Source organism: Ursus americanus, chromosome 2 (genome assembly GCF_024610735.1).
Source record: "Ursus americanus isolate L20-20 chromosome 2, mUrsAme1.1.p, whole genome shotgun sequence".
NCBI lineage: Eukaryota > Metazoa > Chordata > Mammalia > Carnivora > Ursidae > Ursus > Ursus americanus.
The window spans coordinates 4,188,749-4,209,731 of record NC_142128.1 but is presented as its reverse complement, the minus strand read 5'-3'; the positions used below and the strand labels follow the sequence as shown (position 1 = coordinate 4,209,731).

Sequence of the window (20,983 nt, the reverse complement as noted above, 5' to 3'; positions counted from 1 at the left end):
AAGAATCAACTGATTTCTCCTCATCCCATTTTGCACTTTTTGTTAACTGGATAGGTGGTCACCACAGTCCATGAAAGCTGTCTTTTTTTGGTACAGAGTCATTCTGGCCCTGCCTAGTACTCGTCGTATGAGTGCAGAAATGAGGCCTTGAGTGGATATTCATGTACTGTTGAACATCTGTGTGAACTTCAGAGCAATGTTGAGTGGTGGGCACTCTACATATTGCTCCATTCATCTAGGAGTGCCTTTTCTCCCTTCCCATATCCGTTATTACTTTGGTGACTGACAGCTTGGTGGAACAGAGCAAGCAAGTAAATTCACCCTCTTCCCAAGCCTTTAGGAAAGGACTCCGTAACCTTGGTGTTTTTTTTTAAGCAGGCTCCATGCTGGGCATGGAGCCCAGTGCAAGGCTCAAACTCATGACTATGAGATCGAGACCTGAGCCAAGAGCAAGAATTGGACACTTCACTGATTGGGGCACCCAGGCGCCCCAACCTTGGTTCTTTTCATCCACTTCTCTCCCACACTATAGCCATAGCAGCTACCCAGGGAAAAAGCCAGCCCCAGGCCCCCAGAGCATGACAGCTTAAAGCCACACATCAGTCTTGAAGATGCTCTTTCACAGAAACCTTGTGCTATAGAAAACTGCAGTTGTGTCTTGAACACAGGTTTTCATATTGGAAACTTTTGCATCAGAACCTTATAAGTCTTAACAGGGAGTATTGAGAAGTGTCTTCACAGTTGCTGATAACCGAATCATGAACATGTGTGCTATATTATTAAGTTGACAATAACAAATTCACTTTATTTAAACTTTGTCTCCTTGATGATGTTTCCTATTCAGCAAAACTTAGAACTCATTTGTTCTTCTGTAACTTGAACTGGGTTTAAATTCTTTTCAAGCCAGAGCCTTCCTGCATTTTGGGCCATTCAAAAGTTAGACCTAAATGAATAGCAGCCAATTTTCCTAGTTCATTTTTCTATTTTTAAGCACATGATCTAGCTTCTAAGAAGCAAACTACAACAGTCTTCTAAATATCAGTAATTAAAAACACTTGGCTGACCTTAGACTCACCTGGCTTCCCTTACTTAGCAGAAACCCTGGGAGCCGTGGGAGGAAGAAGCTGTTTCTCAGTGTGAGGGAAGAGCCTGCAGGTCAGAACTCATCCCCAGACTGTCGAGAGTCTTTACAGGGAAGCACTTCTCTGGCCACCACTCTGGGTTCCTGCCTGGAAAGAAGAGAAGTGCTCAGAGCACTGAGTTAAGTCCCAGTTTCAGTGCTTCTCCACCTTTGGGGTCATTCCTGCCTTCCCTAGTCTCCATAGGCATGCTTTTTGACACCTTCAAGGAACTCAGCTTAGTAGAGGAAGACACACACAGTTATAGGCCAGGGTAGCAAGTATTATTTTAGAGTTAAGAACAGTGCACTACAGAAGAAACTAATTCAGCAGTGCCAGCTCTTGGTAAAGAGCCAAGATGTGTCATTTTGGCTCTAGTCATCTGCCCCCTCCATATCAGTTAAAGTGCTTCTGGAAACAAGTAGCTTTCCTACAAGCTTTCCATTGGCCAGGGCCAACTCCTCCTTAAGGGCAAGCCAATACCATCACTAAAAGGGAGTCTGGGAATGTGGGATTTTGACATGGAGGTGGGGACTGCCAACAGGAAAAAGTTACAAACTGGCTGTTGGATTGTCCCCAGCTGTGTCTCCCCACTCCACACTAAGTATTTAAAATCCAAGGTGGGGGTGGGGCACCTGGGTGGCTTAGTTAAGCGTCCAGCTCTTGATTTTGGCTCAGGACATGACCTCAGGGTCGTGAGATCGAGCCCTGCATCAGGCTCCACACTGGACGTGGAGCCTGCTTGGGATTCTCTCTCTCCCTCTTCCCAGCCTCCCCTCTTCCCCCCACCTCTTAAAAAAAAAAAAATGGGTAAAATCCAAAGTGTATACGTAACTAAGGTTTAGGCTTACTGGCTCTTTGTTAGCCAGCTTTTTGTATATTAAACACATTCTTAAGGAAGACCCTGAGTTTTTTTTCTCTCCGTTTTAAGCCTTCAGGGACTCCTTTAACAAACAGAATAATAATTTTCTGAGTGGTAGGTGTCAGGCACTGTGCCAGGGTACTTTCTATCTTATCTGTAATAATCCTCAAAGCTTGATGAAGAGGTTCGCCTGGGTGGCGCAGTCAGTTGGGCAGCTGCCTTTGGTTTGGGTTGTGGTCCCAAGGTCCTGGGATTGAGCCCTGCGTGGGGCTCCCTGCTCAGTGGGGAATCTGCTTCTCCCTCTCCCTCTGCTGATCCCTCTGCTTGTGCTCTCTTGCTCATGCTCTCTTTCTCAAATAAGTAAATAAAATCTTTTTTTTAAAAAATGATGAAAATGGGGCGCCTGGGTGGCACAGGGGTTAAGCGTCTGCCTTCGGCTCAGGGCGTGATCCCGGCGTTATGGGATCGAGCCCCACGTCAGGCTCCTCCGCTAGGAGCCTGCTTCTTCCTCTCCCACTCCCCCTGCTTGTGTTCCCTCTCTCGCTGGCTGTCTCTATCTCTGTCAAATAAATAAATAAAATCTTTTAAAAAAAAAAATGATGAAAAAAGTTGGGTCTAATTTAAAAATGAGGGAACTGAGTCTCCAAGCAGTTGAGTACTTTATCCACGGTCATACAACTAATGAACTGAATGTAGTTCTCAGCTCCAAAGCATAGGTTCTTTTCACTCTCGAGATGTCACCAAAAGGGCTTAGGCAGTCACCCTTGGGAAGACGTACTTAGTGCCCAGAGTACTTTTCTTTCCTTGTCTTCTTCCCTGCTGTCTCCATTCATGTGTTCTTTTCTCAGTGAAGAAAAAATGACCGCAGCCCGCATTAGAAAATGCCACAAGTGTGGGACTGGCCTCATCAAATCTGAAGGCTGCAACCGCATGTCTTGCCGCTGTGGTGCCCAAATGTGCTACCTCTGTCGAGTATCTATCAGTGGATATGACCATTTCTGCCAGCATCCTCGCTCACCGGGAGCCCCTTGCCAGGAGTGTTCAAGATGCTCTCTCTGGACCGACCCCACCGTAAGTGAATGCATGGCTACTTATTGCTTTGTAGAGGAATATAGTGGTAAGGTGATGTAATGAAAGGGATTTTGCCTATACATAACACCTCGTGACTTATGAAAATATAGGAAATTACATGGATCAGTAACCACAGGGAAAAAATGACAAAGTAATCAGAAAGCTATTCCTCAGAAAAGCAGCATGCCCAAAAAGTTTATGGGCAAATTCTTTCAAGCATTTAGAATAAAGTCCTTTAGAATAAAATTTTTCTGTGCCATCTGAAATAAGTCCCAGAGCACAGACAAGAAAAGATGGTTTTATATACGTTTGTATAAAGCCAACATAATGCTGATACCAAAACGTGACAGAGATAACCCTAAAAAAGAAAAATACAGATCCTTCTAACTTAATATAGGTTTTAAATTCTCTAAATAAAATACCAGCAAATAGAAACTATGACCAAGTGATGGGGGCGCCTGGGTGGCTCAGTTGGTTGAGTGTCTGAATCTTGATTTCGGCTCAGGTCATGATCTCTGGATCATGAGATTGAGCCCCACATGGGACTCTGTGCTCAGCAGGGAGTCTGCTTGAGATTCTCTTTCTCTACCCCCCCTCGCCCGCTCAATATTGGTCTCTCTCTAAAATTAAAAAAAAATCTGAAAAAAAAAAAAAAAGAAAACTATAACCAAGTGAGATTGTTCCAGAAATGCAGGGATGGTTCCATATTAAGAGCTTTATTAATATAACTCACCATATGATATCTTTAAATGGGAAAAGATGTAATAAAATCAAATATCTATTCTTGATTTAAGATTAAAGAATAGTACTAGAAGAATGATTTTTTTAAACCCCATATTTGAGAACAGTCCTTAGCATGTTTTTAATAGTGAAATACATAGAAGCATTACCAAAAAATCAAATATAAGACTATTACCACTGTTTTGTTTTGGAACTGCTAGTCAGTTCAGTTAGCTAAGAGAATAGAACATAATTGCCAGTGTTTATTGGGCACCCACTGTGTTTCAGACACTGTTGTAAGCACTTGTATATGTAATAAGGAAAGGGAAATCTACCTTTATCAGCCTGAGAAAAGAAAATAATCAACTGGAAAGCTCTTAGAAACAGCAGAAAGATGGCTAGAAACAAAATAAATATACAGAATGTTATTCACTGTCATTCACATTATATCACAATGTAAATCATAAAATCCTAGAAATTAACTTTAACAAGAAATATGAAGAAAACTGTTAAACTATATTGAAGGACATCAAGAGACATGAACATACAGAGAAATATGCTTTGTTCTTAAGTTTTAATATAAACTGTATCAGTTCTTCTTAAGATAATTTTTAAGTTTGCAACTCGCTATAAGGATAGCAGTGCAGTATGTGCCAGGATTTGTTCTACCAAAAAGATTGAGTATAAGTGAAAACCTTGCTAACTTGGAGCAAACAAAAGGCCTGAGGAAGTCCACCAAAGTGCCCTGGAGGCCTGGTGACAGCCAGTGACTCCTCAGCTTTCCTAGGACAAGGAAGATGACCTGATCGTGGAGAAGACCCTTGTCCCTCAGAGGGAAGACTTGGTATTGCAGATACATCACTTCTATCTAAAATCTAGACATTTGCTGCAATTCCCATTCAAATTCAGTAGGGCTTTTTTTTTCCTTGAAAAATTTTCTCTAATTTTGAAAATGAGACTAATTTTTACTAAGCTACACTAATCAAAACCATGTAGCCAGTAACTAGATCAGAGAGACAAAATGACCAGAAACACATTAATTGAGAATTTAATGTGTGATAAAAAATATCATTTCTTTCTTTTTTTTTTTTTTTTTTTTTTTAAGTAATCTCTATACCCAACATGGGGCTCAAACTCATGACCCCAAGATCAAGAGTTGTGTGCTCTTCTGACTGAGCCAGCCAGGCGCCTCTAAAGATATTTCAAATCACTTGGAGAAACGATAGATTCATTCGTTCTTTTATTCTTAACTATTCAGTGTTGCCAGAACTAGTCTAAGCAGAAAAGCCCTCTCATCGTAGAGTTGGCACTCTGAAACAGGTCCTTCGTCTAGTTACTGCTATGTAGGAGCAATGAGAGGAAGGCTGTGGGGGGTGGGTGGAGGGAGGGAGGTTGCCTTTAGATGGAGTTGCCCAGAGCCTGGGCAGGCTCTCTGGAAGGCAGCATTTGCAGAGAGGCCTGCCTGAATAGGAAGAGCAAGACAGGCCAGGGAAGCCAAACAAATTCAGCCTGTTCAGGGAACAGAAAGAAGGCTGGTGTGACTTGCAGGTAGTGAGCTAGGGGAGGAAAGTGAGAGAGGCGGGCCCAGCCAGACCTGGTTGGTGGGTCTAACCAGGTACGGTGGGAACTATTGCAGGGCTTACATAGTGGGGTGACTTAGCCTAATTTAAGTTTTCAAGATCACACTGGCTACCATGTGGAGAGAGAAACCTTCAGTAGTTCTTTTGGAACACTGGGCTAACCCTTCGGAAATACTTGAAGAAAGCAAAAGAAAATTACTTGTATCATTCCCTAGGAAGGGAAGACCCTTCTTATTGTTACATCAAGGCCAGACTAAAAATACTTAAATCCTGTTTGGCAAAGGGCACCATAAACAAAGATAAAGGTAAATGAAAAACTGGGGGAAATTGTTGTAACACGTATATGATACAGATAAACATTAATATGTAAAGAGTAGTATGATTCATTAAGAAATTAATAAACATCGCTATAATAATAAGAATCCATTTGACTGTGAGTTACAGAAAGCCCAAAATAGCAGTGGATTAGACAGGATAGAATTTTATTTTTCCTCACATGTAAGTACCGCAGTGAGCAACCCGGGAGTGAGAAGCTCACGTTAGTATTGTGTGCAGCTGTAAGGAGGGATGCTCGGGGCACCTGGCCGGCTCAGTCAGGAGAGCATGCGACTTGACCTCTAGATCGTGAGTTTGAGCCCACATAGAGTTGGGGTAGAGTTTACTTTAAAAAAAGTTTAAGTGATACTATATATCTGTATTTTAAAAGGTGGAAAAAAACGTGGGAGGGTGCCTCAGTTGGTTAAGCAGTTGACTTTTGATTTTGGCTCAGGTCATGATCTCAGCGTCCTGGGATCAAGCCCCATGTCAGGTTCCGAGCTCCTTCCTCCATACTTCCCCCTGCACATGTGCACGCGCTCTCGCTCTCATTCTCTCTCACTCAAATACATGAAAGGATTTACACATAGCACACCAACAACATGTAGCTGGGGTCTCAGACCCAAGTTTCCACAGAGGCAAATAGTAACGTAAGTGATTGGAGAGGGGCGCCTGGGTGGCTCAGTCGTTAAGCATCTGCCTTTGGCTCAGGGCGTGATCCTGGAGTCCTGGGATCGAGCCCCACATCAGGCTCCCCCGCTGGGAGCCTGCTTCTTCCTCTCCCACTCCCCCTGCTTGTGTTCCCTCTCTCGCTGGCTGTCTCTATCTCTCTCTGTGTCAAATAAATAAAGTCTTTAAATAGATAGATAGATAGATAGATAGATAGATAGATAGATAGATAGATAGAGAATGTAAAGTGGGCCAGGTCTGGAGCAATAGGATATGGTGAGGGAGTGGCATACCGGAAAGGGTGTAGGCCCTGACCAAGGCTGCTACTCTGTTCCCACAGATTGTCGCCAGGTGAGATTGTACTCGTGGTTACCATGGCTTTAGATTCTCCAGAGAAGGTGGAAATCTGGACTTGAATATCTCCCGATTTTTCAAGATTGGCCATTAATCCAAGTATCTTTAAAACATGATTCATGCCAGCACTTCATAAGCCAAAGCATAGGTCGTTAGTCATCAGACTTTACCCCTGGTTTCAAATATCTCCAATATGCCCAACGAGAGGAGGTGTCAGGGTAACCACAGCGAACCATTCTCCTGGCCTAACCCTAATCCTGGGAGCTCCCAGTTTTGAAAATCGGTGAGCCCTCAATGGAATCCAGGTGTGTGACTGTCAGGAACCACCTCCTCACTGGGCAGAAAATTGGGCTGAGGGACCTAGGAATTGCTCTGCCACCCGCTGAGAGTCTCAGCAAGCCTTCCTCCCTACCCCCACCGTGCCCCCATCACTGAAGGAAAAGGCAGGCTTTGTAAACAGACAGGTCATCCTTCTGTTGTTGGTTTGGTTCAGTGGAAGGCGGTACAGCCCACGGTGGCAAGTGCTTACCAGGGTGTGATACATGCTGCCTTTTGGGACAAACCTTCCCGGGACCTGGCAGTTCTGCTGACTCACTTCCTCAGTGCGGCGCAGCCAGCATATGGGGCCTGAGCATCTCTAGAATTTACATGAGGAAATAGGATTCTTTTTCTTCAGCTGTATCTCCTACAAAGTTCTCTTCCCTCTGCCCCCCCTCTCCCCGAGTTGCCTTCTGGAAACAAAGAGCTGAGTGGAGTTACACGCCAGAAGGTGTTCAGCGGTTCAGCCGCTGGCCTCTCCTCCTCGGCCAGCACTGTTTTCCTTTCTCCTCCCGCTCGTTCTTGTTCCTTCTGCCACCTCCCTTTTCCTACTATGCGTGGATTGGTTAAAGGTTTTCTGTGTCCCGGGACCTTATTTGGGTGCCGTAAGTTTTCTTGTTGAATTGTCGTCCACCCTGAAAAAGGTTCTGTATTTGCTCAAAATAAAGTTCAAAAGGAAGGTCAGGCAAATACAAATCCCTCCGATTTCCTCAGGCAGCCACAGCCAGAGATTTGGTTCCATTTGTCCCATTCCCATCAAATCTGGGATCAGCCCCGTTTCCTTGATTCTCACCAGGAGACTGATTGGATTCCAAGCCAGCATCTGTTGGGGCTTCTGAGAACACAAAGCCATTCAGAAGTTCAGGGAAACAAAGCATGCCCTGTCATCCAAGCCTATTCTCCGGCTTAATTAACCAGCAAGGCCAGGAAGAATCTCTTCGTCCCTTCGTGGTTTGGAAAGAAGTTGAGTTTTATCCCTTAATGACTAGAGATTGCTTGGGAACCTGAACGAACTCCGTATGAGAACTAAAATGACGAATGTAACTTGCCTTCTCTGTCACTTATCAAAATGAAGCCAAAAACATTCAACCACAAGTCTTAAAAAACAAAATGTGTTTTTAAAAGGAAGGACAAAAAGAAGCAAACCACAGTTTTCTGACTGGGGGGCAGAATGCAGAGCCACATATGAACACATAAGTGAGCAGACGTCGTTTTGCAGTGGAGGGAGAGGTACCCCGGTGCTTGACTGGATCCAGATCCACTGCGGCTGACTGAGCGGCACGGGCTAGCAAGGCCTTAGTCAGAAGAGCAGTCACCTGGCCGTCTAGATTCAAGAAGTGGGGCAGAATTCTTAACAGCATTTTTCTTCTTTAAATACAAAACAAAGTCAGTGTCTATCTTGGGTGTTGGTTACCAGAAACTGCACAGAATTATTTTCCATAACTTCTTTGATTTTTGAAAATAAAAGATTGTTCGATTCAAATAAAACCCTGGAGCTTTTACAACCAGTTTATAATTTGATACCATTACTGCCTAGCCATTTGGTGAGGAGACTTATTTATTTTTCCCAGGCCGACATTGAATTGAACCTGACATTGACCTGTGCTAATATATTTAATTCTGTAATCATTCTCTAGGGCAGACGTGTCATCCCACTTCTACAAAGACTGTGGTCCATAAACGTGGCACGGGGCTCCAGCCAAGGCTGTTTCTCATGGCGTCTTTAAGCCACCCGCCTGGCTGCTCCCATCTGTGGCTCCAGCACCACCCACACTACCCTGGTGCCCAGCATCTCCCTGCGGGGCCAGTGTGCAGAAGATACTGCACAACTCTGAGACCCGTGTTTAAGTGGCCAGGGAAAGGTGGAGGGAGTGTTGCAGGAATGGAGAGGGGAGGAGCATTTCAGAGTGGATCCAGGAGAGGCAGAAGGCCCATGGGAAAGGTAGACCAAAGGTGAAGTCATTAACTGGATTTTGGCTTCAGCATTGTTTCCTTAACTTTTTATTTGTTTGTTTGTTTTTAAGTAAGCTCTATGCCGGGGCGCCTGGGTGGCTAAGTCAGCAGCCTGCTCAGCAGAGAGCCTGCTTCTCTCTCTCCCTCTGCCTTTCTGTCTACTTGTGCACACATTCTCTCTATCAAATAAATAAAATCTTAAAAAATAGGGGCTCCTGGGTGGCTCAGTCGTTAAGCGTCTGCCTTTGGCTCAGGGTGTGATCCCAGGGTTCTGGGATTGAGCCCCACATCAGGCTCCTCCGCTGGGAGCCTGCTTCTTCCTCTCCCATTCCCCCTGCTTGTGTTCCCTCGCTGGCTGTCTCTCTCTCTCTCTCTCTCTCTCTCTCTCTCAAATAAATAAATTAATTAAATAAATAAATAAAATCTTTTAAAATAATAATAATAGTCTCTATGCCCCATGTGAGTCTTGAACTCCCGACCCTGAGATGAGGAGTCACATGCTCTACCAACAGAGCCAGTCAGGCACCCCTGTTTCCTTAACTTTTTTAAATGTACCTTCTACGAAAGAAACAAAGATGGTAATGTGAGCCCCCTTGTTGCTCCATCAACCCAGCTTCCCTCAGCATCTTATTTCTGGTCACTTTTAAATACCCTCCTTTCTGTTACAACATGGAGACGGGACTACTTTCCCGGTCCACAGATGAGGAAAACGAGATTCGGTCGCTTGGTAAAAGTGGCATGCAAGCCCAGTCTTGGACCAGATGTCAGCTCCTTTTACTGTAGAAGTCTCCACGCCCTGGAGCGACAGGTCACAAATTTGGCAGCTCACCAAGTAGGTGCTCGTCGGGGTCCCTGAGCCCAGCGAGCTAGCTGGGCCTCCATAGAGGGGTAGAACCATCGCTGGACCCTTTCCCCATTGAGCAAGTCGCCAATGGTAGAAGGGGGGCCTGGCATCTCCAAATCTTGACAGTGTCCTTGATCAGATTTAGGTGTCACTGAGGACTTTACCAAGGAGGGTGGCAGCATGTAGATAAGTGTCGTCTTCAGCGAATGCCAGCAGGCCCCAGGCTGAGGACTTGACCCTGACAGGAGTCAAAACATGACCACATTCCATGCTTCCTCCAGGTCCCTGCTGGGGAGCTCTAGATGGAACGGCATTTGGGTGCTGGGTCTCAGTGACCTAAGGAGATAGCTGCAGAGGCCAGCCAAGAGCCCAGCTGTCTTTGCTCCTCCCCAGCACGTCGTCCAGCCCCCCACTGGCCCATTCCAGACCACAGCTGCACAGCATGTGCCACTCTGAGCTGTGCCTCACCCTCCTCCCCCCAATTTCCTGTTGCAGGGGGACAGCTGGAGCTGGGGGTTAGGGTCTGGTGTTGCTCGCCGATCTGGGAATAATTTGAAACTAAATCCTCAGCCCTTTGGAAGCCTTTTATGAAATCATTGCAAGTTTATTAACAACAGCTGTAGCCACACATGACCTGGATCCCAGCCTCAACCCCCCCCCCCCAAAATCGCAGGAGGGAAGCAGCAGTTGACTTGGAATTCCCAGTCACCTTTTTAAGGGGAGAAAAGTTAAATGAAGAAGAAAAGTCACCCATCCTTCCTCCGCAGTCACAGGAGGCTGGACAGCAGGCAAGCAGGCGGCCAGCCACGGTGATCAGAAATGTTGAAGAAAACAGGCTCAAAGGGACTTTTCAAAGCTTTGGCAAGAGCAGTCTGGAGCCAATCGTTCACACGTCTATTTTAGGGCCCTTCAGCCTGTGCTGGCGATTATTGTCAATGTCTGATTGGCAGAAACCTCCTCTTTCTCAAACCATTTGCAGCTTCTCCATTTCCTCCTGTCCAGACCCTGCTGCTCGGGCGGAGCTGCGAAGCTTCCTTATTGAGGGGCAGGTTACAGAGTCGAGGTTTGGGCTGTTTTTTTTTAATTAAAACCTCTCTGGCGAGCTCTACCTCACTTCCTGCCAGCGACTGCCATGCTGAGTCTGTGTTTTGGAGAAGCCCGGCCCCTGCCATCAGCCTCGTGCCCTCGCCGTGCTCTCCGCCGCCTCCATGTGAAGCAGGCGTGTCCAAGTCCTCTGAGTCAGGCCAACACTTTGTGTCCTGCTGAGCTCAAAGGAATTCAGGGAGAGGAAATAAAACCTTCTTCCTGTTAAGATGCAACCCACTCATTTCTTCCTTTAAAGTATTCGTCCAGATCTTCGGGGCAGTGAGACTCTACGCCCCATTCTGCTGTATTCCTTTATCTTCACACTGCATTTGGGGAGCACTGGCCCACCGTGGGTGCTGTGTTCCCTTCACAGTCCTCGTTGCATCTGGCTGTGGGCTATGGGCTCCCTGCCCAGAGTGGCCATGGGTAGCGATAAAAACTGCTTAGGTGGTTCTCTTAAACCCTATCCGGGTGTTTTGTTACACTCGGTCTTTTGAGACCCGCCCATCCTGGGACATCTTGACTGCCACCGACTGGTGTCTGCTCCTTCCTCTTTCAGCCTAGCCGTGCTTATATGCACATTCCATGGATCTGTGTGGAAATTTTCACCAAGATTAGGAGGGGCCGGAAAGCAGACAGAGAATGGAGATCATCCAGGCCTGCTGGATCCATCTTAAAGCCCATGCCAAAGGCCAGATGGAGGAGTGCAGGAGGACATGTCACCCTCAGTGGCCGTTCGCTAAGGCCGCTTGGGGTGCCTATCGCAGTGACTACTGACAGAACCGTCTGTTCCTCCCACGGTTCCCAGCTGGCCCGGATGGGCAGGGTGTGAAGGGGAGCTTGGGTCTCAAGAGGGTCCAGTTTGGCCTTATAGAGGGCAAAGGAGCTGGAGTGGAGGGGCCCTAACTGCCCGGGCACCCTGGGGGCTGCCAGCCCAGAAGGAGCAGCAGGCTCTGTGCTGGTCCTGATTTCACCTCTCATGACTCTGTGATCTTCAGCATGTAACTGCTTCTCAGAGCCAGTTTCCTCGCAGGGAGAATCTCTGTCAGCCCCTCGTGGCTGGGAAAGATACGGCGTGTGCATGTGAACTAGAGTAAGACACAAGGAGGTAGGACCTGAGTGTGCAGAGCTGGCCTTCCAGAAGAGAACCTTGGGGGGTTTCTGAGTGAGGTGGGGATGCAAACACAACCAGTGGGAAGTGGGCCAAAACATTCCCAGGAGTCCTCTCTGGAGAGAAATTACTGGTGACTTTTTTATTTGGGTGTTCATTAAACTTTTTTTCCCAAAATTGCTTTAATGTGTATGAGAATCAAAACACTGATCTTTTGTGGCAGAAAGAGAAAATTCCTTGGGAAAACTGTGATATGCAAGTAAGTTGGTAGCCTCAGGACAAAGCATATCAGGCAGGGAAATCTAGAAGTGTGTGTTCCCACTCTGGAGATGGGCTAAAAACGGCGGCCCTGTCAGAGGGAACAGGAGACCCTGCCGCTGTGGGCCAGTAAGTCCTTTTGGGCCTCAGTGGTAGAGCCTGGCCTGCACCTTGGGCTTCTAGCTCCAGAGGTGACATTTGTGGGCTCTGGAGCTCCTGGCTCCGTCTGCGTGAGAGGGGTCTGCTGGCTTTGTCTCAAAGGCCAGCTGCCAAGGGAAGCCAGTCAGACACTGGCGAATGAATGTTTTTTAAGGGATGTTATGTGCACTTCTGGGTGAGCTGACCAAGAAAAGAATTCCCTAAAAGTTGCCAGGAAAGTGACCCCCTTCTCTGCTGTGTTGGCTGTTCATCTTCTTGAATGGAGGTATTTTGTTTTGACCTATTCTCGTGTTGTATTTAGTGGAAAAAGGAGATTTCGGAGTTCTGCCCATCCCAGAGAGTAGGAATCCTCTTGTATTTCAAGGAGGATAAGATGCACTCGTTCTAGAACAAGGCAGGGCCTCCGACAGCGCTCAGGGCCGGACGGGCCGAGTTCCAGGGGCCTTGCAGTCCCTGCTCCAGAAGCTCCAGTTCAGAAAGCTGTGGTTTATGTGGTGAAGAGTCTCTGTTTCCCCATCTGTCACACGGGGATTAATTAATAGGGCCTTACTAGTGGGGTGGTTATGAAGATTCTGCCTCTGTGAAGTGCTTACAACAGAAGCTGGCACGTAGTAAGCCCTCGATAAACATTAACTTCCATTCTTGCTGTCGCTGTGCTTGGCCCTTTGTAAAAGAGAGAGCATTTGCCTCTCACAGTAACCCTGCTGTGAATGGGCTCCAGGTCAGGTTGTAGAAGGTAACAGGGTCCTCAAGCCCAGCTCTGTGGAGCCCCAGAACTGGAGTTCTTTCATCGCACCAGCTGCCTGTCCGTCAGGAAGCCAGTGCTGCTTTAAGATAAGACTTGCCGCAGCCGGCTGCTCCAGCACGCCTGGATTTCCTCTGCGTGACTCAGCCCCTTCCGGGGGTGCTGGAGGTCAGGTACTTCGGCGACCCAGCTCCTGCACCCGGCTCTCTCATCTGCTTTCCTCCTATTGTTCCCCACTTCCAGCAGCCTAGGTGTGTCCTAGATTTGCAGAGCGGCAAGCCTTTTTCGCAGGTGTCCTGGTTCACCATGAACGATGACACTTAAGGCGCCTAGAATGTTTCCCAAGGGAACTCACCTCCAGAAGGGCCTCGGGAGCCCATCTGTCCCTCAGCCCAAACCCAAGGGGACCAGTCTTCATGTTTTATCTCAAAATCAACCCTAAGCTTGCCACATTCACTCTTTTTGTTAAAGTTCTTTTTAATTATGGTAACATATGTATAAAATAAGATTTGCCATTTTTAAAGTGTATGATTCAGTCTGCCTTCACTCTTGACTTGAGGAGCTTTAAATGCTTAAGAGAAATTGCTTGGGAAGGAACCCCCACCCCAGATGAAGTAAGAAGTATTCACCTTAGAGTCTAACATGTTTGGCTAAAAATGTAATTTAAAAATACATGGGGCGCCTGGGTGGCTCAGTCGGTTAAGCATCTGCCTTCAGCTCAGGTCATGATCCCAGGGTCCTGGGATCGAGTCCCACATCAGGCTCCCTGCTCAGCGGGGAGCCTGCTTCTCCCTCTGCCTCTGCCTGCCGCTCCCCCCCCCCCCTGCCCCGCTTGTGTGCACGCACTTTCTCTCTCTCTGGCAAATAAATAAATTAAATCTTTTTAAAAAAATACATATATTGAAAAGCGTTTTCGTTGTTAGTTTCTAAAGTGTCCTGTGACTCCAGTCAGTCGGAGGAAGTTGAAATCTGAACCATCTGACCCTTATTCTAGATGCAACTGACAATTTACTCAGTGGCCGTAATTAATACAGTCAGGAAGCCCAGTACCTGCCCCATGAAGAAGCCACAGAGGCAAATGTTGGGGGCATCTCCCAGTCTTTACCACTTTTTCTTGAAGCTTCTCATCTTTCTAAAATCTTTATTTCTGGGACACCTGGGTGGCTCAGTTGCTTAAGCATCTGACTTCGGCTCAGGTCATGATCCCAGGGTCCTGGGATCAAGTCCCATATCGGGCTCCCTGCTCAGCGGGGAGCCTGCTTCTCCCTCTGCCTCCTGCTCCCCCTGCTTGTGCTGCATCCTCTCTCTTCTGACATAAATAAAATCTTTTAAAAATAAAAGCTAACACTTTAGGGTCACGTGAGTGGCACCGTTGGTTGTCTGCCTTCGGCTGGGGTCATGATCTCAGGGTCCTGAGATTGAGCCCCAAGTCGAGCCCCTGGGTCAGCAGGGAGTCTGCTTCTCCCTCTTCCTCTGCCCCTCCCCCCTGCTCATGTGCTCTCGCTCTCAAATAAAATCTTAAAAAAAAAAAGTCTTTATTTCTCCCGTTTTCCATGACCTTCCTGCCTTTAATAGTGCGTGCTCTGTGCCAAGTCCTTTACATACTTGAGTTCATTTCGTCCTTACAGCAGCCCATTTTACAGATGAGGTATTGAGACTGAGATGTTCAAGTCACTTAGTGGGAGCTACCTGCTCTCCCACCTGATAGTTTTCTGGATCGCTTCCTTTTTTTTTTTTTTTTTTTTTTTTTTTTAAGATTAAAAATCTTTTTTTCCTGGACCTTCCCACTGGCACCAAAATGAAGAGGTTTGTCAGCTTCTGTAGATAATTGGTAGCATGTCTTTACATTCTCACAGAGACCTTCAGACTGTGCCCACCAAACTGTGCTGAGTTAGCGAAGCCCTTTGCGTCAGTTGGCTTAGTGGTTCTTTGTAGAGGAATCTGTTCCCTCCTTTGGAATGTTCACAGAGAGGCTAGATGACCATGTCTTGGGGTTTTTAATAGAGAATTTGCATGTCTTGCATTTGTGTGTCTGGGAGACAGACATGGCGTCCTCGAGGGTTCCTCTCAGCACCTGGTAGCTCTCTCTCCTCTTCCTTCTGCTTTGCTCTGAACACCTGGCAGGGTGAGGCTGAGAAAGACTTGTGTGTTAAGAATTTCCAAATGTCAGGGGGCGCCTGGGTGGCACAGCGGTTAAGTGTCTGCCTTCGGCTCAGGGCGGGATCTCAGCGTTATGGGATCGAGCCCCACATCAGGCTCCTCCGCTATGAGACTGCTTCTTCCTCTCCCACTCCCCCTGCTTGTGTTCCCTCTCTCCCTGGCTGTCTCTATCTCTGTCGAATAAATAAATAAAATCTTTAAAAAAAAAAAAAAATTTCCAAACGTCAGAAAGAATGCGGAAAAAACCTAGAAACCATTGAGTTAGGTCTGTCATTTGGTGCCTGAGGGTGGGAGAACGTCAGTGAATTTAACAGGGCCTCCCGCTATTGCCCACAGAGCCCCCCGCTATTGCCCACAGAGCCCACAGCCTGCAGTGACTCTGTCCTAAGATTTTTTTTATCTACCAAAGGGAGTATGTTACATAACTATTTACTCATGACTTTTAGACTCCTTGTTGATCAGAAGTTTAACCAGTAAACTCAGAACCGTGTCTAGCACTAGGAGGTGTCCAATACACGCTGATTAAAAGCTGTTCCTGACTCTTGAGTCCTCAAGGTTCATAAGTGTATGGTGAAATCCCTGACTGCAGTCTTGGCAGTGACATTAATAACGTGCTAAGTAAACATGCACACTGTCCATCACTCAGGTGGGACCACCACGCTCTCCGCTGGTCCAGGGAGGGTGCTCTCTCCAGCTCACATGCCTTTTCTATGGTCCTCCATTCACATCTCACAAGTTCCCTGGGTGCCATCAGTTGGTCAGAGCCTCAGGTCAACGTGAAAAATCCAGAGCTATCACTGAAACCGTTCCAGCCTGGGACACACCTGGCCATGTGGGGAGGCTCCAATGCCTCGTCTAGGAAACACCTCCTTGAGTACTGGACTGTCTCTGCCCTCCTGCCCCCATACTGCGAACCAGTGCCCTCCTCACACTTCTCCCCAGCTTGACTGCTGCTGACTCCTGGAGAAGCAGCTGGAAGACCCCAGGAAACAAGCCTGCCTGTCGTTAAGTTCAAATCCACGCAGTTGGTGATGTTCTACTCCCTTCACCTCGCTCTTGAACTGCTGTGTTCTTCCTCCCACACACGGGCCCCCACCCCGACCGCCATTCTGCTGGCAGGACACAGCTCCTTCTACAGCCTACCAGCTGTCTAGAAGCTAAAGGCCAGCTTCAGGGCTCAGCTGGCCTGAGTAGGCCTTTGTCCACCTGAGGTCAGAGAATCGGCAAGACTCTGCTGGGCTTTGCACAAAAGGGTGCCGTGCTCAGAGTTTGTAGACTCTCGATCTGAAACTCCTCAAGCCCTGCCCACCCCAGACCCACCCCCTTCCCAAACCCTTGGGTTATCAGTCTGCCCACCCCGAGCTGCAGAAGGTCCTCTCTCTGCTTGCTTTACAGCTGAGTGAACAAAGCAGGCTCTTGCCCCTCCCCAACGTGGCCACCACTGTGCACAACCCCACTCCTCAGCCATGGCCTTTCAGATGGGCTTCCTTGTGGGAGCCTCATCCACTGAAGAAGCAAGGAGACCCTCAGGGTCTGGGAATGAGTAGTCTGCTGACTGGTAGCAAGCTGGCCTCCCCCAGGTCCCATTGGGGTCTCAGCACCGCATGGAGCTGGTTGGAGCAAGCTCACCATCTTGTTACTTTTCTCCTAGGAAGATGATGAGAAGCTAATCGAGGAGATCCAGAAGGAGGCTGAAGAGGAGCAGAAGAGAAAGAATGGAGGCAAGCGCTCCCCCAGCACGGGGCCCCGTGCCTGGCGCACTCCATATGTGGGGCGGGGGGCGGGTTTCATGGCTAGCCCTCCACTCAGCCGGGGACTGGCCAGGCATCCATCCAGCTCCACATGGGAGAGGCTATGAAGCGTAGGAGAGTTTCAACATCCCCCTGATGGTCAGGAGGTCCCAAGGGATGGTTTGAACTTACGAGGCAGACAGAACCCACACTGGACAGTAGGCCCACCCTGGCCTCTCTTGATGTCACAAAGGAATGAAATGGAGTTTCTGGGAGTAGCCTTCCAGGCTCTGGCTCTGAAAGAAAGTCTTTCATGGAATCCACCACCTTCCAGGGTGATCACTGAGTTAATACTTGGTCTGGACAGCTGAGGGGGGTTGGTATGCACGCACACGGTAATCGGCCTCACTGTGGCCTGGCCACCCCTCCTATGTCCATAGGTAAGAATGATGCTGAACGTGAGACATTCGTGGCTTGGCCCCATGTTCTAGGCTCTCAGCTTGGGGCAGGTGGGACTGAGGTCAGGATATGCAGCCCAAGTCCCAGCCCACATGCAAGCACAGTGGGTTTTGTTTTCTCTACTAAATCCCATCTCCTGTTCAGAAAACACCTTCAAACGCATCGGGCCCCCTTTGGAGAAGCCTCCAGAGAAAGTCCAGAGGATCGAAGCTCTGCCAAGGCCCGTCCCGCAGAATCTGCACCAGCCACAGATCCCCCCCTATGCCTTCGTGCACCCGCCCTTCCCCCTGCCTCCCGTCCGGCCCATGTTCAACAACTTCCCTCTCAACATGGGCCCCGTCCCAGCACCCTATGTGCCCCCTCTGCCCAATGTGCGCGTCAACTACGACTTTGCTCCCGTCCACGTGCCGCTGGAGCACAACCTGCCTATGCACTTTGGCCCGCAGCCACGGCATCGCTTCTGACAGCTCTGTGTCCTGCCTCCTCCCCAGAGCCCCGCTGCTGAGCAGCCCAGCCTGTGCAGGGCGGGGGGGGGGGGGGGGGGTTCCGTAGATACCCGCCTTGCCCCCAAGGCCATGCCTTCTAAGTAGGGATCATGCACTTGGCTCTTAAAAGGATAGGCTGGCTTTTTTTCCTGCTCCTTCCTGGGAAGGGCTACTGTCCCTCGAAGAGCGGTTGGGGGGCCAGTGCCCTTAGGTGCCTGTGAAAGGATTGGTCTGGCACTTGCTGGACCAGAGATAAGGGGGCAGTAGGGCCTCCCTGGAGAGTTCCACTGTCCAAGCGGCAGTGCAGGGACCCTCACCACAAGGTAGCCCGTCTCTGCTCTGTCCTGTCCCTGCAGACGGAGATGAGGGAAGTGTTTGTGTCCGTCCCTTCCCCTCCCCCTGGCAGACCTCACAAGTCTCTCAGTTAACCACGTAGGCCTTCCTTACCGCAGTACAGTCTGATTCGTGATAAAGCGGAAGTCCCAGTTGGAGGGAGTTTGGAGTTTGGAGAGAGCTGAGCCATCTGAACCATGTCATGAAGGCTGGGTTCTGCCCCCACCTCCACCCCGATACTGCAGCCCACCCCGAGTGAGTGCACCCTGCTGCTCCAAGCCAGTTGGTCCCAGTGAGGCGGTGGCAGAGCCATGTCCAGGCCTAGGAGCACCACTCAGGGTGGGGAGGCTGCAGACTATATCCCCCAAATCCAGAACCCCAGGCCGCCGCCACCATGACTATTCAGGTCTCTCTTGTCCTTGGCCCACTCAGATGAGACCACAGAGAGCCATCTCATGCTATCAGTTCTGTTTTGTAGTTTAAAGAAATATTTGCTATTTACTCACTTTGAACTTACTGGGTTTTCTGTGGCCTACTAGAGTTTCTCTCGTTCAGTCTCTGGAAAGTCAAATCTGTTACCCCACGCCAGGCAGCCAATGAGGGCTGGATGGTCCTGAGTCTTGCCAAACAAAAGGTCCTTTTGAGGCGGCTGTGACAGGCTTGGTGGTTCTCCCAGGCAGCCCAGTAGTCAGGTAATGAGCAGCTTCTCCCCTGAGGTTTGGTGGTGGCAGTGGGTTTCCACAGGGGGACAGAGGACCCAGACTACACCCGGCACCCGCCCATGGAGCTGCCCCTGCCCAAGGCCAGGTGAGTTTAGCTCTGGGTCGGCATGGGGGTCCCTGCCCTTTCCCGCTCACCTTTTCCTGTGCAGCCCCCGCTCACCCGAGGCTCTGCCCCATCGCTAGCCACCGCTGTGCAGAGCAGAGGCCTCCGCGGGGAGTGACCCTGCCTGGCTGCCCAGTGTTGGCCTCTGTCACTGCTGCTGTATCTCTGATGGCTGTGGGGTTCCCAGAAGTTCCCAGCGCATGTGCACAGACCTCGGAAGGGTGAGCCTAATGACCGATCCCCCATCTCTGGGGGAGGGCCGTGCCCCAGGACCATGCATTCTTGTGCACAGCCACCCACTGCCATCAGTTTCTCATGTATTTCAAGGATTAAAATGGGGAGAAATCTGCTAAGTTGACTGTTCTTCCTCCTGCTTTTCCTCCAAGGGAGGGCTTTGCAGAATGCTCTGGGCGTGGGGCGGGACACACAAGGAGGGGCCTGCACTGCTGGGAGCCCGCATGGCAGTGCCTTGGGAGAGCCCTGCTTGGGGGTGCACTGCAGGGCACAGTGACAGTTCTAAGTATCTTTACAACGTGGTCCCCGTGCATCCCCAAGGTGGGGGGAGGTCTCAGAGCAGTTGAGCTTCCAGCGAACATCCCACCCCATGGACCCACCAGAACCTCCTGGGCCCCCTGAGCCAGTGCATCCAAGGAGGGAACAAACCAGTCCACCTCTGCCCTGTAGCCAAGGCACAGGGCTCTGTGGGGCACTTTGGACAGCTGAAAGGACAGGCCCCAGGTGGGTGGCATGTGAAGATCCCCTGGAACAGAAAGGAAGAGACCAGAATAATGGGCTCCCCCCAAGGCCAAACTGAGGACTTGTTCTTTGAGATGAATTCTAGCTGTTTATAGCCACACGCAGCTGCTAGGGAACCGAGGGCCCCTGGTTTCTGACGTTCCTCCTTGAGCCAGACCGTGCAGCAGCTCCCAGGCCCACAGCAGCACAGTTGCTGTTTGGGCGAAGGTCATTGCCTCGAGTTCTGATACTAGCATGAGGTCCCACTTGTCTGTGAAGTGATCCTTTAGGTGCCTGTGTCCCAGAGGACCCCAGGCTTCTTGAGAAGCAGTCTGCACTAGTGAGTGTTCAAGGGAGAGGAGGCCTTAATCCTCTGACAAACCAGCAAGTGGCTGCAAGGTGTGATGACAAGAGACCCACAGACAGAGACCAGCCAGTGGCAGGGACGAGACAGGAATCCCAGAGGCAGCCTGGCACCTTCCCCTCTCTGGGCGACAGTGTTTGCTCCCCCAAGCCAGAGACTGCCCAGCGACAGTCCCGTTCTACTTGCCTTAAACTGGAGAGAGGAATCTAGTATTTGCACTTAGCAAAAGATTTTAAAACTTAAAAAAAAAAGTGTGCATGACCTGTCACTTTGTATAAAAATAGCAAAAATTATTAGTTTATTAAATTTTTTTTTCTGTACCTTCTGGTAGTAAAAATACATCAAAATAATTCTGTTTAAACTACTGTGTGTAAAAAGCCTGTATCATATGTACCTTGGACTTTTTGTAAATAAATGTTTGTGCACTATGCCCCCTCCGGTTTCGTCTGTCCGCACGGCACCACCAGGCAGGCCCCGCCACCCCCACGAAGTTACAGGGGCTACGTACACAGGCGACAGATTCCCAGGGAGTGATTGGGCCTACGATGCCACCGCTCCCGGGGAGTGGACGTCGGCTCCCACCAGAGAGCTGCAGAGAGAAGTGAGACCCCGTCTCCCCTCCCCAGAAGGAAGATCAGGTGATGTTTCATGCTGACCCTGCTTGGGTGGCTACTGAGGCCCACATGGGCACAAAGGGGGGGGGTGTTGTTTTTTGGCACAGAATCCGCT

The 20,983-nt window shown here is 49.1% G+C and overlaps 1 protein-coding gene across 3 annotated transcripts in view; it reads left to right on the top strand.

Annotated features, from left to right (window-relative positions):
• The window catches only part of RNF216 (ring finger protein 216), a 144,738-nt gene extending 124,056 nt beyond the window's left edge, over positions 1-20,682 (top strand). For all 3 annotated transcript variants that reach the window (XM_045813391.2, XM_045813390.2, XM_087867099.1), the window contains exons 15-17: positions 2,829-3,051; positions 16,975-17,044; positions 17,657-20,682. In XM_045813391.2, coding sequence (XP_045669347.1) covers positions 2,829-3,051; positions 16,975-17,044; positions 17,657-17,976 — 613 coding nt within the window. In that variant the 3' untranslated portion in view covers positions 17,977-20,682. The remainder of the gene's footprint in view (positions 1-2,828; positions 3,052-16,974; positions 17,045-17,656) is intronic.
• Positions 20,683-20,983: the final 301 nt, after the last annotated feature.